We start from the raw sequence: 14,311 nt of genomic DNA on the forward strand, positions 1-14,311 counted from the left end.
TAGAGCCAAGCAGACTGAAGTGGAGTTCCAGCAGCAGAATTTCCTTCCTCGCTTTGGTCAAAGCTAGGGCTGCTCATCTAACAAAGAAGCCTTGGGGATCCAACCCTTCCTTGAATGCTGAGGACATTTTTTTTCCTGAGTAGGATTTCCAGTCCTCAACCCCTGAGTTCCTATTCCTTTATAGGAAAGTCCATCGTGTCTAACTCCCAAGGACTTAGCCAGCCTCTAGCACTAGGAACTACCTCACCCCACACCCTGGGAACCTGACACAGACACACATGTAGACCACACACAGACACAGACATTCACATGGAATGTCACTCTGCTAACATAGCTGGCCACACCCACAGCAGCCCTGTACAGCCTTGGGGAATCTCTCCAGCCCTGGGGCTCTAGGGTCAGGGCCACCCTGCTGGCAGACTGAAGTCACCTCCCCCATTGTTGTCCCATCTGGAAGGAGGGTGGGAGTTGCCAGCATCACTGTTGCCAAGCAGTGGGCAGTGAGGGTTAGCCTGACCCTACAGAGAAAAGGGAGCATTCAGCAGGCTCTTGCTCAGCTAGCTCACAGGATATAACAGCCTGACATCTGAGCCACAGCTTGATTGACTAAGAGGAGGGTCATTAGCTGATGCCAGGAGGGGTGACTGCAGGAGTGTCATGGAGGGGAACAATGAGGTAATGCTGAATACTCTGTTTGGAGCAGGAGGCTGATTCTGAGCTATCACAGAACTCCAAGCCCGCCCCAATATTCAGGGCTATGGCAAAAGACTCTGAAGTTCCTTTTCTAGAGCCCCAGTGAGCATCATCTCAAAATAGCTACTTCCCTGGTTAAGTCAGGCTCTGGGGACCTCAGCCTGTACTCACAGCTATGGAGTAAAGGTCATTTTTGATGAAAAGTGATGGAAGTGAGGCTATATCAGTGAGCTCTGGTCCCTTTGTTTGTGGTACTGAAGAAGGAAAATAGGACCTTTTGCATGCCAGACAAGTTCTGTACCACTGACCCATGCTCCAGCCGTTACCTCTAGCTCTTTGTGTCCATTCTCAAGATGAAAATCTTCACATAGCTCTTCATGTCCTCACCATCCTCCTGTACCAGTTGTTCAGACTACCTACCTACCTAGACCTGGCCACTGGCAAGGTCCTGAAAGCATTTCACCTTGGTGTCCACATCACTGCCTGCCTTCTGAGAAATTACTGAGTTGTTCCAATGCTTCCACACTACTCAGAATTCATGCCACTACAGCAGGTACAGGGCCTCTAATGTGCCTTTTATTACCCTATCTACATGACAAAATATCAGGTAGTGATGATATTCCTCATCCTTTAGTCTGAGGAGCTCTGGGGAACACTGGGATCTCTCCATGGCAAGAGTGTTCAGAAACAAAGGGACAACTCAGGAGCAGCACATGGTTCCGTAGGACTTGTATGTGTGAGCATCCCCAGAAGCCACACAGGCTCTCTCCTTCAATGCTCAAGGTGGGCTATCCTGACATGACAGGGAAGGTTGCAGAGTGCTCAGGGTACGTGTAGATGGAGTTTCTGACTTGTCACGAACAGCTGTCAAGGGCGTTGGGTTTTCCTCTATGAAGTTACACTTGGCAGTGCAAAGGGGGCAGCTCTCAGGAGAAAGCCATCAGTTTCCAGGGCCCAGATCCTTCCCTAGTAAAGAGGTTGAACAGATAAAAAGAGAAAATGAATGAGGGCTCCTTTAGAAAACTTCCAGTTTTCCTCTGCCTCACCTGCTCAGGCCCTTGTCTTTTCCTTGTCTGGCCCGGGGAAGGGGAACAGCAGCCCACACACAGATTCTGAGGCACAGGGACTGGCTATGTCCTGTGTCCACCAGTTTACCTTTTCCTTGTGGGCCAGGGCCAGTTCTTCTGCTTTGTCCCAGAGTTTGGGTATGGGAGAGAGAGAAAAGACACATCGTTTCTTCAGCCTCAACGACAAAATTAGGGAAAGGTGTTGGAACTACCTAGCTTAGCTCAGCATCTGGGAGGGTAAACCCACAAGAAGAAGCAAGAACATCGCCAAATCCCATTCCTTTTCCCGAGGTACACAATGAAAGTAACCTCCCTAGAACTTGATGCTAAAATAAATCTTCCTTCATCCAATCTAAAGCCGCTGCCCACGGGTCTGTTTCTGTGGATGGGGTGCCAGAGCGGCTCTGAAACCTGAAAACCCTGGAGGACCACTCCTTCTGAGACCTAGCCCACACCAGCAGTCCTCTCCCACACGGGGGTCTCTTCTTTTGAGACAGTGGGCGCAGATGGGGGGATCTGCGCTGGGGAGGCCTCAGCTGGATCTTGCGGGGAAGAAAAAAGGGAGCCACCGCGGAGGGGGGCAGCCCCGCCCCGGTCCTCCAGCTCTGCTGCGGATTGGCCCGATGTCTCTATATCTGGGATGCCTTCCTGGCACGAAGCTACCACGTCCCCAGTGTCTCCACCCGACGTCCATCAGACCTCCGTACTTGGCTTCGCAGTGCCCGCCACTGTCTCCTGCGCTCCCGCGCCGCGTTCCGCCCAGGCCTTGCCCAGCTGGAATGCAGAGATCGCCGCCCGGCTACGGCGCACAGGACGACCCGCCCTCCCGCCGCGACTGTGCATGGGCCCCCGGACTCGGGGCCGCTGCTGAGGCGCGCGGCCTCCCTGTCACCAACGTCTCGCCCACCTCGCCCGCCTCTCCGTCCAGCCTTCCGCGGAGCCCACCGCGCAGCCCCGAATCAGGGCGCTATGGCTTTGGCCGCGGAGAGCGCCAAACTGCCGACGAGTTGCGCATTCGGCGGCCCATGAACGCCTTCATGGTGTGGGCGAAGGACGAGCGCAAGCGACTGGCGCAACAAAATCCGGATCTGCACAACGCAGTGCTGAGCAAGATGCTGGGTGAGAGCCTCGAATGCTTAGAGGGGCGGCGAGGGAGGGGACTTGGGAGAGGGTCGGAATTCGGGATTTCATGGCTGGTCGCTGGGGTCTATGCCATGTTTCACGCCGCGCGCCCAAGGCGCACGATGGTTTGGCTAGTCGTGCGCCCGACGCTGGTTCACTAACAGGCTCCCTTCGCCTACAGGCAAAGCGTGGAAGGAGCTGAACACGGCGGAGAAGCGGCCCTTCGTGGAAGAGGCCGAACGGCTGCGTGTGCAGCACTTGCGCGACCATCCCAACTACAAGTACCGGCCTCGCCGCAAAAAACAGGCGCGCAAGGTCCGGAGGCTGGAGCCCGGCCTCTTGCTCCCCGGCCTCGTGCAGCCGTCTGCGCCGCCCGAGGCCTTCGCTGCAGCATCAGGGTCAGCTCGCTCCTTCCGCGAGCTACCCACTCTGGGTGCGGAGTTCGATGGCTTGGGGCTACCCACGCCCGAGCGCTCGCCTCTGGACGGCCTGGAGCCTGGCGAGGCCTCCTTCTTCCCACCGCCTTTGGCGCCCGAGGACTGTGCTCTGCGGGCTTTCCGGGCGCCCTATGCCCCTGAGCTGGCACGGGACCCGAGCTTCTGCTACGGGGCGCCCCTGGCTGAAGCGCTCAGGACAGCGCCGCCTGCCGCGCCACTCGCAGGCCTCTACTATGGCACCCTGGGCACTCCGGGCCCGTTTCCCAATCCTCTGTCACCACCACCTGAGGCCCCATCTCTTGAGGGCACAGAGCAACTGGAGCCTACCGCCGACCTTTGGGCCGATGTGGACCTCACCGAATTTGACCAGTATCTCAATTGCAGCCGGACTCGACCGGATGCCACTACACTCCCCTACCACGTGGCACTGGCCAAACTAGGTCCGCGCGCCATGTCCTGTCCAGAGGAGAGCAGCCTCATTTCTGCGCTGTCTGATGCCAGCAGCGCGGTCTATTACAGTGCTTGCATCTCAGGCTAGACACTGTCCTTACCCTCCACCGCTTCTGCATGTGGCCAAGTGGCAGAGTTGCCTGCTCCCTTCCTTTCGCATATGTATGTTAGGGTATGCAACAGCCTTTAGAGCTGGTGGCCTAAAGATGCCACTTCTGTCGCCTCCTCATTTACACACCTCCTTCTGGGGGTTCCTGTGCTTTGGGCCTTCCCTAGGAACCTCAGGCCCTGGACGTGCTAGCTGCCTCTGCCAGGGTTGTTTTTGAATCATCTAATTCTTTTCTGCTATGTATTTTCTAGAATGAGACTGTATTTTTTACTTTGCCTTTATATATATATATACATATATAATACAATATATTTAATTTTTAATTAAACTTTTTTCTTTAAAAGGGTTTCAATGATCACTAGCATCCATGCATAAGGAACGATGTTTCCTGTAAACACAAGCAGAGATTTACTTTGCTTTTGCCTTAGCCACACCACTGCCCTCCATCCTTACAGTGGGGCTCCCAGATATCATCAGCTCCCAGCCCGAGTTGCAGTTTTTCTTCTGCAAACCTAAGCACTGCCCAGGACAGTATTTTTCATTTGGGGAGAACTGTAGGGCTGACACCTGTATAGACAGATACATTACCAGATCCCAGCAGATAGTTGCTAAGAGGGGCAGCACCACGTCACACTTGCTCTGCTTCCCCAGGGGACCCGACTTAAGCATAGGGTTAGTGAACAAGGCAGTGCTCAGACCTCATAAGAATCACATACCTCAAATAGTGATGTGAGGAGAGCTGCACTCGGGGCCCTATTCTCTATAGACAGAGGTCAGAGATGTATAAAAGTCCCCTTAAGTTCCCTAGCTTGAGCTTTATTACAGAGGCAGTGATTGGGCTGCTTCCAGGAGGACTGAGGCCCTCTCTCAGGACCATCTATTTTTCAAAGTCCCTTACTAGACAAACATGCATCTAGAAAGGGATGGCAAACTCACCCTGGAAATAACCCCGGCACACACATACAAACACTGACTATCTAGCTAGTCCCCTTAATCCCACTTCTGAAGGAGGAGTCTGTCCTGCCCTGGATTTCCATATAGTCTTCAATGGCGGCTGATCCCAAGATTCACCCACATGGAGTGCGAAACACCTAGCATAACTATGAAGCTGCAAATATATGGCTTTCCATGAAGGTAGTCATGTATGACTTACCTGCAAAAAACCAAAAACAACAACAACAACAAAAACCTAGGGCTAGATGTTCATGTGGGTCCATGCACAGGAAGCCAGCTTCCCAATATGATTAGGGAGAGGTACACAAGAAGTGGGGATTTCTTAGGAGTGTTCAGCCTCTGAGGCAAGATGATATCATCTCTACACTGACCAATATGAATTACAAACAGAGGTAGAAGATGGGTCTGACCAGGCCTGCTACCTGAATTCATGGGAACAGTCCCCAAGTGTTTAACTATTTAGACTCGGGTATTTTTCTGTCAACTTATGGACATACCAAGAAGTATACGTCAGCTAGCCCAGAGACAACTAAAGCAACATTCTCGGGTCCAGGGCACTTCCTCAGTTCTAGGTTCTATACTATTCTGTACTTACATCCTCTTCTCCCCTTGGTAGGTAGAGTGGAACCCCAACGAGTGTGGGTGTGGTTCCACTCTCTCTATGAAGAGAAGATAGATCAGTGTGCTCTCTAAAAGCCCCCTTTCCCAGTTGTCATGGAAAAAGGCTAGTAAGGGTCCAGTTTGGAGCAAGATCAAATTTACAAGTTCCAAAGGGTGGAGACTACCCCACAGCAGCGTCAGACATGAGAGATCACACCACCAAAGGCAACAGTGGGTTGATAATAGGCTCTGTGTACCTGTGTGTGTTGGGGGAGTTCCTATTATTTTTGCCTGAGAAGACGTTCCTCACCATCCCCCAAGGATGAACCCTCCCACCCTTTCAGGTAGAACCATAGCATAAGGCCACACTCCTAATTCCTCATCCTATCTACCTCTTTCCCAAAAGGTCTGAGCCTCTGTCCCCCACCCCTTTTCATCCTTTCATCAGTCTAGTCTGTCCCTGGAGTGGCATGGGTAATATGCTAAATGATTCCCAGCAGAGAAGCAGGGCTAAGAACAGGTAAGGGTCTCCCCAGCAAATACAATCATTACTTTGAATATTTTTGAGGAAACTGTCATATACCACATAAAGATTCTTGCCCCAATAAGGTCAAGATGGGGCAGGCAGAGGGGTGGGCATGTCCACTTAAGGTCTCAGCCTCCCCAGCTCCCAACTCAGCCGCACTCCAGAAAGCCTTATCACCTAGCACCTCCTAGCTTCTTCTCTGCCCAGGAGTTCCTCCAACTTGAATTTGGTTAAAAAACAAAAACAAAAACGGGGCCCCACTTGCCTTCTGCTCTCACACTTGGAAGAAGAGCACTTAAGAAGCACTCTGCTCTCTCCTACACAAAACCTCCAGTGCAAAGTTCAGTGATTTGCAAATATTCAGAGTTGGGAACCATTACCATGGAATTTCAGAACCTTTCCATCACCCTCACAGATACTTCCCTGCCCCTAGAAACAATAAGCAGGTTTCTATCTTAGGAATTTAGCTATTTAAAAATGTTTAATTTCTTTTAAATTTTGTTTAATTTTATCTTACGGGTACGAGTGTTTTGCCTACATGTATGTATGTATACCATATGCATATAGTGTCTCTGGAGGCCAGAAGAGGGCATCAGATTCCATGAAACTGGAATTAAAGTATCATCATGTGGGAACTAGGAACTGTACCTGAGTCCCCTGCAAGAACAAGAACTCTTAACCACTGAGCAATCCTTCCAGTCCCATTTTATTTATTTATTTTGTGTGCAAGTGTGTAAGTGTGCAGGCATGCACATGCCATGGCATATGTGTGGAGGTCGGAAGAAAGACAGAGTAAGTCAGTTCTCTTCTTTTGCTATATGGATCCTGGGGCTCAAACTTAAGGCCTTCATAAATTTCATACACACTAGTCCTCCCATCTAAAGATTCACCCTTTAAAATTATTTATTTACAATTTTGTGTATGGGTGTTTTGCTTACACACTTGGTGCCTTTGGAGGCCAGAAAAGGGTGTTGGATCTCCTGGAATTGCCGTTACAGATGGTTGTAAGCTGCTATGTGGGTGCTTCCTTTAAAGATTCATTAGTGTGCTGTGGTGTTGGGGGGTCGCTTATGTATGTGTGGGCAGGTACCTATGGACGCCAGAGGCATCAGATCCCCCTTGGAGCTAGAGTTACAGGCAGTTGTAAGCTATCCAGCATGCATGGTGCTGGGAACTGAACTCAGGTCCTCTGTATGAGCAATGTGCTCTCTAATCACCAAGCCAATTCTCCAGCAAAAAAATAATTATTTTAGAAGCCGGGCGTGGTGGTGCACGCCTTTGATCCCAACACTCGGGAGGCAGAGGCAGGAGGATTTCAGTTTGAGACCAGCCTGGTCTACAAAGTGAGTTCCAGGACAGCCAGGGCTATACAGAAAAACCCTGTCTCGAAAAAACAACAACAAAAAAAAAAACCAACAAAAAAAATTTTTTTTTTAAACAGAATTCTCCCTACTCTTAAGGCAGTGGCTACCCAGCAAGTGAAGGCCAGACCCAATGGGAAAAGTATGTAAAAATAAAATCTAATCACAGATGTTTAGTGTCTTATTTAATAAAAGAATTTTTAAAATATTACTTTAAAAGCCAGATATTTTTATTTATTTTTAATTTGTGAACATGTGAGGGGATGTGTGCACATGATTGCAGGTACCCACAGAGACCAGAGGCATCAGATGCACCTGGAGCGGAACTTACAGGCAGTTGTCAGCCACTCAGGGTGGGTTCTGGGAATTGAACTCTGGTCTTCTACAAGAGTGTTATGTATTCTGTTTGTTTGTTTGGTTGGTTGGTTGGTTGGTTGGTTTTTCGAGACAGAGTTTCTCTGTATAGCCCTGGCTTTCCTGGAACTCACTTTGTAGACCAGGCTGGCCTTGAACTCAGAAATCCACCTGCCTCTGCCTCCCGAGTGCTGGGATTAAAGGCGTGCAACACCACGCCCGGTGTGTCATGTATTCTTAACCACTAAGCCATCTCTCTAGCCCCATGAGCCAGTTTTTGTGGTTATTGTTTGTTTTGGTAAATTTAATTAAGAATAGATTAATAGGGCTGGTGAGATGGCTCAGTGGTTAAGAACACTGACTGCTCTTCCGAAGGTCCTGAGTTCAAATCCCAGCAACCACATGGTGGCTCACAACTATCTGTAATGAGATCTGATGCCCTCTTCTGATGTGTCTGAAGACAGCTACTGTGTACTTACATATAACAATAAATAAATCATTAAAAAATAGATTAATAGTTAAGAAAACTCTTATTGTTGTAAACAGAGAACCCAGAATTAATTTTATCTCAGGGTATTAAACTTTATCCTGAAAAAGTTTTACTAACCTTTATCTTATAATCAACTTAGTTATAGCTATGTCTACATCCTTTCATTTTAATTCTCAATTCTACAACATACGTTAGCCTTCTAGCTTTGTTCTTGTCTATTTTCATTTTGGAACAATCTTTACCTTATTATTCAAAATCCTTTCACATCCAAAAGCAGTTCTTCTCTTTTGTCTTCTTTTACTGAAAATATATTTTATGCCTGTAACCTTTATATTTCCTTCACTTGATAATTCTTTAATGTCTCATTATAACAACTGTGAGAATTATAAATTTAGAAATCTCTTTTTAATGAGATAGTTATATTTCCAATTAAAACTAGAAGCTTTACCTAAGACGTATCTTGTATGTGGGGGTGTGATTACTTGCTTGCTTGGAGACTGAAGCTCACTGTATATCCCTGGCTGACTTGGAACTGGCTATGTAAACCAGGTGGTCTTGAACTCAGTGACCTGTTTCTGCTTCCTGAGTGCTGGGATTAAACCACCATGCCCAGTGTGTGTGTGTGTGTGTGTGTGTGTGTGTGTGTGTGTGTGCCACATGTATGTGAGTGCCTATAGAGGACAGAAGTGTCAGACCTCTGGGGCTGGAGTTACTGGCAGTTACAAGTCACCTGAAAGGTGTGCTAGGAATTAAACTTGAGTCCTCTGGAACTGCAGTAAGTGCTCTTAATTTCTGAGCCATCTCTATAGACCAGGATTTACTTTTTAAAAAAAAAATTGTTTATGTATGTATGTATGTATGTATGTATGTATGTATGTATGTATTTAATGTACACTGTAGCTGTCTTCAGACACACCAGAAGAGGGAATCAGATTCCATTACAGATGGTTGTGAGACACCATGTGGTTGCTGGGAACTGAACTCAGGACCTCTGGAAGAGTGGTCTTAACTGCCCCAGGATTTACTTAAAAAAAAAAAAAAAAGAAAAGAAAAGAAAAAGATTTATTTATTTTTATGTGTATGTGTGCATACCTACATGAGTATATGTGTACCAAGTGTATGCATATAGGGACCCTTGGAGGCCAGAGGGTGGCAAATCCCCTGGAGCTGGAGTTACAAGCAGTTGTGAACTGCTTGATGTGGGTGACTGGGAACTGAACCCAGATCCTCTGGAGAGCAGTAAATGCCCTGAACTGCAAAGCCATCTCCCCAGTCCCCAGGATTCACTTCATAATTTTTTTGTTTTGTATTTGTTTTGTTTGTTTGTTTGTTTGTTTGAGACAGGTTTTCTCTGTGTAGCTTTAGTTATCCTAGAACTCATTCAGTTGACCAAGCTGGCCTTGAACTCAGAGATTCACCTTCTGTCCCCTGAATGCTGGGATTAAAGGCTTCTGCCACCTCCACCAGCTAGAAGTATAAATTAAAGACATTTTAATGAAAATGCTCTAATAGAAGTTTATAACATAGTATCTTTTAACCAAGCAATTTCCAGTGCGGCCAAGGCTACACAGAGAAACCCTGTCTCGAAGAACCAACCAACCAACCAACCAAACAAACAAACAAACAAAAGAGTACTTTTAATTTATATTTCTCAACAATAGGTTAAGAAATACACACCCACATGCTACAGCAGCTGCTCGTAACTGGTTCCTTTTGTGTGTTTTCTTGTCTTCTTTCTTTCTCTTCCTTTTGACAGGGTCTCTCTGTCACCTGGCTGTTTTGGAATTTCCTGTGTAGACCAAGCCAGCCTCACACAGAGTTCTGCCTGCTTCTATTTTCCAAGTGCTGGGATTAAGAGCATGTACCAGCATGCCTGGTGCCAAACTAAGATTCTGTGGGGCTTGGTCCTTCAGCCACTACCCAGACTAAAATCTTCTGCTCTAGGATAGGACAGGAACTCACTGAGGAGGGAAGAGTGTACATAGAGGGTAGTTGTTTCTAAGGACCTGAGAGCAGGACCTAGTTGCACACTAGGTCTATAGTGCTTTTCAGGTCTCCTGGCTCCTGTTCCCAGGGGTTCTTCCTCCAGAACCACACAGTTTTTTCACAACCCCCGCTCATGGCTTCATTCCTTCTCTTGGATTTGACCACCTACAACTTTACTTTTTTGTACCACAGACCTGGCTTCTACCACTGTTGCCTCTGGGGATATGCCACACATGACCCTGGCCCCTACAGCTTTACCACATCTCCCAGAAATCTGCTCCCACTTCTCTACCTCATCCTGTATCTATGCCCTGTCCTCCATGACTTCATCCCATCTCCTATAGCCCCCTCCCCTGAAACTCCACCCTCTGTTCCATGACCCTAGCCCCCACCACCTTGTCCAGTCTCCCACACCCCTGTCTGCCCTCCAGAAAACAGGAAGCGTTGGGAGTCGCAGCTCTGGGAGTAAGTGCAGGAAGCTGGGCTTATCTTGCTCTGCAGCCCTGACCCCTGGCCTTGTGCCGGGTAGGGGGCGCCAGGGGCAGTCCAAGGACAGAGCCTGCTCACCTGGCTCCCTCTCTCTTGAGCCATAAACTGTCACAACTGGACTGGTATGCAACAAGGCCTAGCCAGTGTACCATTAAGCTTCCCAGGGTACAACAGACTGATGTGTGCTCCACAGACAGCAGTAGAAATCCCATCTACACAGCAAGGAGGTGACCCAGGTTCTAGGGCCTCAGGATGTCCCACTTCCCCCACAACAGGCACTGCACAGCTGCCAAGGGCCTGACCTTCCCATTTCCACCCAAACAAGAACTCACTTCCCATGGCAGGTGTTACCTCTTTGCTGCTTATTCCAGAGTCTAACAAAGCAGTGTGTGTGTGTGTGTGTGTGTGTGTGTGTGTCTGTGTGTCTGTGTGTGTCTGTGTCTGTGTGTCTGTGTGTTTTTCTCTGAGTTTACAAAGCTAAGTCTTCCTGGGGAGAGGGCAGGGATGTCTTTTGCACCCCCACTCCCAGGTCTTGAAGGCCACTGGCAGGGACAATGGACCTCAACACCTGCCTCACTCTTTCCCCCCACCCCCGCCCCAGTAATATGTGCTTCCTGGAGTAGAGGGCCTTGTTTATTTCCAGTTAGCTGCAGCTGAAACAGGCAGCCTTCTTGAACATCTGCAGGTTTTAGGACCCCACACGCAAGTATCCAGAGGCCCGCAAGGCCAGGCCCTCTCCAGGTCTGGGAGCAGATGTTTCCTCCTCCTTCACAGCCCTGTCCATGGGGCTGCCAAGCCTCCCAGGAGCCCAGCTTTTTGTTTTCCCCCAATAACTCCTTGAGTAGAAGGGGCAATCATTTAATTCCAAGCAGTTGCAAAGCTGAATCTCCCTTTACTTCCACCACAGGATTTAACAGTGTAGTATCTCCCAGTGGAGCGGCCTAAGAATCATAACTTGAACCAGGTCTGGGCCTACTTATTGTCTCCCATTAAAGAATTGTGTGTGATACAGCACTGTTAATTAGGAAAAATATGCAATACTTTATAAATTTATGTGTCTTCTTTGTACAGTGGCCACGCTAATCTTCTGTGTATCATTCCAGTTTTGGTATATGTACTGCCAAAGTGAGCCCAGCTTTAGAAATGTAGCTGAGTTTAGAGCTCTACCTGTTTAGCTGTGGCTCTGTGCTCACAGGACACACAGACACAGAAGACATGTTTATCCTTATTACGCCCTTCACTCAGTTCTGCCACATTTCTAGGCTGATGAGGAAGGTAGCAGGATAGGGATGTAGTGTCCTAACACAGAAGTCACTCACTCCCTGCTGCATCATGGGAGGTGGGGGAGGGTTGTTAACACACAAGTGGCAAACTCAAGATTAACTTAGGGATTTGCAAAGCCAAGAACTAGCTTGTCATTCATAGCTGTTGCCCAAGTTCCAGATGTTCTTTCAAAGGCTCCTAGTCGTGGGAGGCCGTGGTATCCAGTCTCCCTTCAAAGCCTGCCAGGCCCCTTCTTCCAGGATTACATATGGAGGCCTGGCTCCTGGGCTGCAGGAAATTGCACAGGCCTGGCCAGTGCCTTGGGGGTCCCATCTGTAATTCTCACACAGCCCTTCCTTCTGGGCCATAGCCCCACCTCCCTGGAAAGCCAAGCATTGAAAAGGCTTGTGTGGGACAGGATAATAGCAGCAGTCTCCAGCCTCATGTCTGGGCCTCAGCATCTCCAAGGTCTGTTCTAGCTGGTCCGCAGCTAGCAAACAACTGTGGGGCAGCTTCTGTGCTAAGAATATGGTATGTATGCACAAGGATATGCCTTGTCCTCAACTACAAAGCAGCCCAAGAAGCCTCCTTTTAGGTCCCTGGGCTGGTCTCAGTAGCACTTGACTTGCCCTTTAGCTCCAAGCCTTTCTGAGGGCTCTTGAGGACTCCTGTGGGTGTCCTTGTCCTGCAAGAGGACAGTCATTCCTCTGTGGTTGGTGACTACAGGCTGATGCTTTCAGGACTCCTGCAGAGGGTCATGGGTGCAGGATTCAAGTAGTCTCTCATGTGTAGTCTGGTACAGGGCTTAGGCATCAACATTTATTCCCTGAAACTAGGCCCCTGCTTTACCTCCAGTCCCAGGAGGCTGTAGTTTGTTTGATCTTTCCTCAGCTGAGGAGCAGAAGGTGGGAATCAGGACACTCTGTTGGCTATCTCCCTGCCTGCCACCTGCCCCATACCTGATTTCTCTAAACAGTAGGATGGGACAACAAGATGGGGAGTAGTTGTGAGTGGGGAGTAGCTGTGAGTGGGAAGTAGCTGAGGGATACTTACTAGAACTGAAGTAATTTCCCAATAGGATCTAAAGTCGGGGCAAGGATAAGTACAGATTGCTTTGAAAAATGGGTCCATGGGAACTTCATGGAGGGCTGTCCATACTGACATTCAGGGCTCAGTGCCCGGGCTGTTACTAACCTTCTTCAGATCCCACTTGACCACTCTTTAGTTAAAGTTCCGCTGCCCTATGGCTTATATTTCAACAAAATCAGACCTTTTTCTCTACACTGGACATTGGCTATACCCTAGCATACCAATAGAGCTCACCAATATAAGTCCAAGTCCACAGCCATCACCTCTCTTCCACTGGTATTTCCCAGCACAAGATGACCAACCACTCAGGCCCTAGGGCCAGGACCCTGCAATGGCCCAGGCTTCCCTCAACCCCTCACAACAGCTGACATATACATAGTACGCACTATGCACACATGGGGGAGAATCATTTTAGATTTGACTTTGCTGAAGGTCTTTGTACTTAGGCCCTCTCTAGTACACCCCACCTTGTACTTGTCTACACTGCCTCTTACCCCATAAAGAAGAATCAAAATGTTCTATATTTGTGCTCTATCATGGCTTTGAGACCATTCGAAATCTGAATCAAAGAATAGAATGTATACTGATGTCCACAAAGCTCCATTTCCCTCCTGTACACTATACTCTGGGTCTAAACCTGACCCCACTGACCCCAGCTCCTCCAGCACATGATTGTTGTATAATCAAGGAAGGAGCTATGGTCTCTCCATCTCTCAGCTTTCTCAACCGAAAAGAAACAAAAGGTCCCATTGGGCAGATCACACCTGCACCTAGGAATGGAGGCATGAAGAACTTCAGTGCTATTTCTTGCTCTTGTAGATTAGACTGCCTTTTTTGTCCCTTGTTTGTCTGTCTGAAAGGTACAGAGAAAGATAATCTTTGAAGTTTTTGGGATCCATATCCTATTATGAGGCAAGGACGAGGGGGGGATTGGGGGGGTGAGGACATTGCCTCTTTCTGCTCAGGGATAGAATTGTGGCAGAGCAGACACCCAGGTTTATGTAGGTATTGGGGTCGGCCCAGTTAGTTCAACAGACAAGACTAAGGCAGTATGTGGAGTCATCCCACCCCCATCCCACCCTGACCATCCCCCAGTGGCAGCAGGAAATGGCTTAGTCTAGTTTGTGGCCAGGGCAGCAAGGCTGGCTTCCTCTAAGTCCTGTTTCCTTTATCCGGTTGTTTTGCTCTGAATCCACCAAGCTCAGCCTTCCCCTCCTCTCCATTTCCACCCTCTCCTCCGGTCCAGAGTTGGGCAGGACGGATGCATGACGTTTTAAAATCCCTAACCAGGTTGTCGGGTGGGGGCAGGAGGCTTCATTGC

The 14,311-nt window shown here is 48.6% G+C and overlaps 1 protein-coding gene and 1 non-coding gene across 2 annotated transcripts; one reads left to right on the forward strand and one right to left on the reverse strand.

Annotated features, from left to right (window-relative positions):
- Positions 1 to 2,435: 2,435 nt before the first annotated feature.
- On the forward strand, positions 2,436 to 4,215 carry Sox18 (SRY-box transcription factor 18). The gene is made up of 2 exons (XM_021156183.2): positions 2,436 to 2,879; positions 3,064 to 4,215. Exons 1-2 carry the CDS (start codon positions 2,540 to 2,542, stop codon positions 3,855 to 3,857), a joined length of 1,134 nt encoding a protein of 377 aa, XP_021011842.1. The 5' UTR covers positions 2,436 to 2,539; the 3' UTR covers positions 3,858 to 4,215.
- Positions 4,216 to 11,664: 7,449 nt separating this feature from the next.
- Positions 11,665 to 11,771, reverse strand: LOC115030423 (U6 spliceosomal RNA). Its single transcript, XR_003836028.1, has one exon. It is a non-coding gene; the product is annotated as a U6 spliceosomal RNA (small nuclear RNA).
- Positions 11,772 to 14,311: the final 2,540 nt, after the last annotated feature.

Source organism: Mus caroli, unplaced genomic scaffold (genome assembly GCF_978045245.1).
Source record: "Mus caroli unplaced genomic scaffold, Mus_caroli_1 scaffold_2, whole genome shotgun sequence".
Classification (NCBI taxonomy): domain Eukaryota; kingdom Metazoa; phylum Chordata; class Mammalia; order Rodentia; family Muridae; genus Mus; species Mus caroli.

Bases quoted from the DNA above. Each gene is read 5' to 3' on its own strand.
- Sox18 (XM_021156183.2), top strand. From the start codon at position 2,540: ATGCAGAGATCGCCGCCCGGCTACGGCGCACAGGACGACCCGCCCTCC. The intron at 2,880-3,063 runs GTGAGAGCCTCG...CTTCGCCTACAG, and splicing joins AGTGCTGAGCAAGATGCTGG to GCAAAGCGTGGAAGGAGCTG.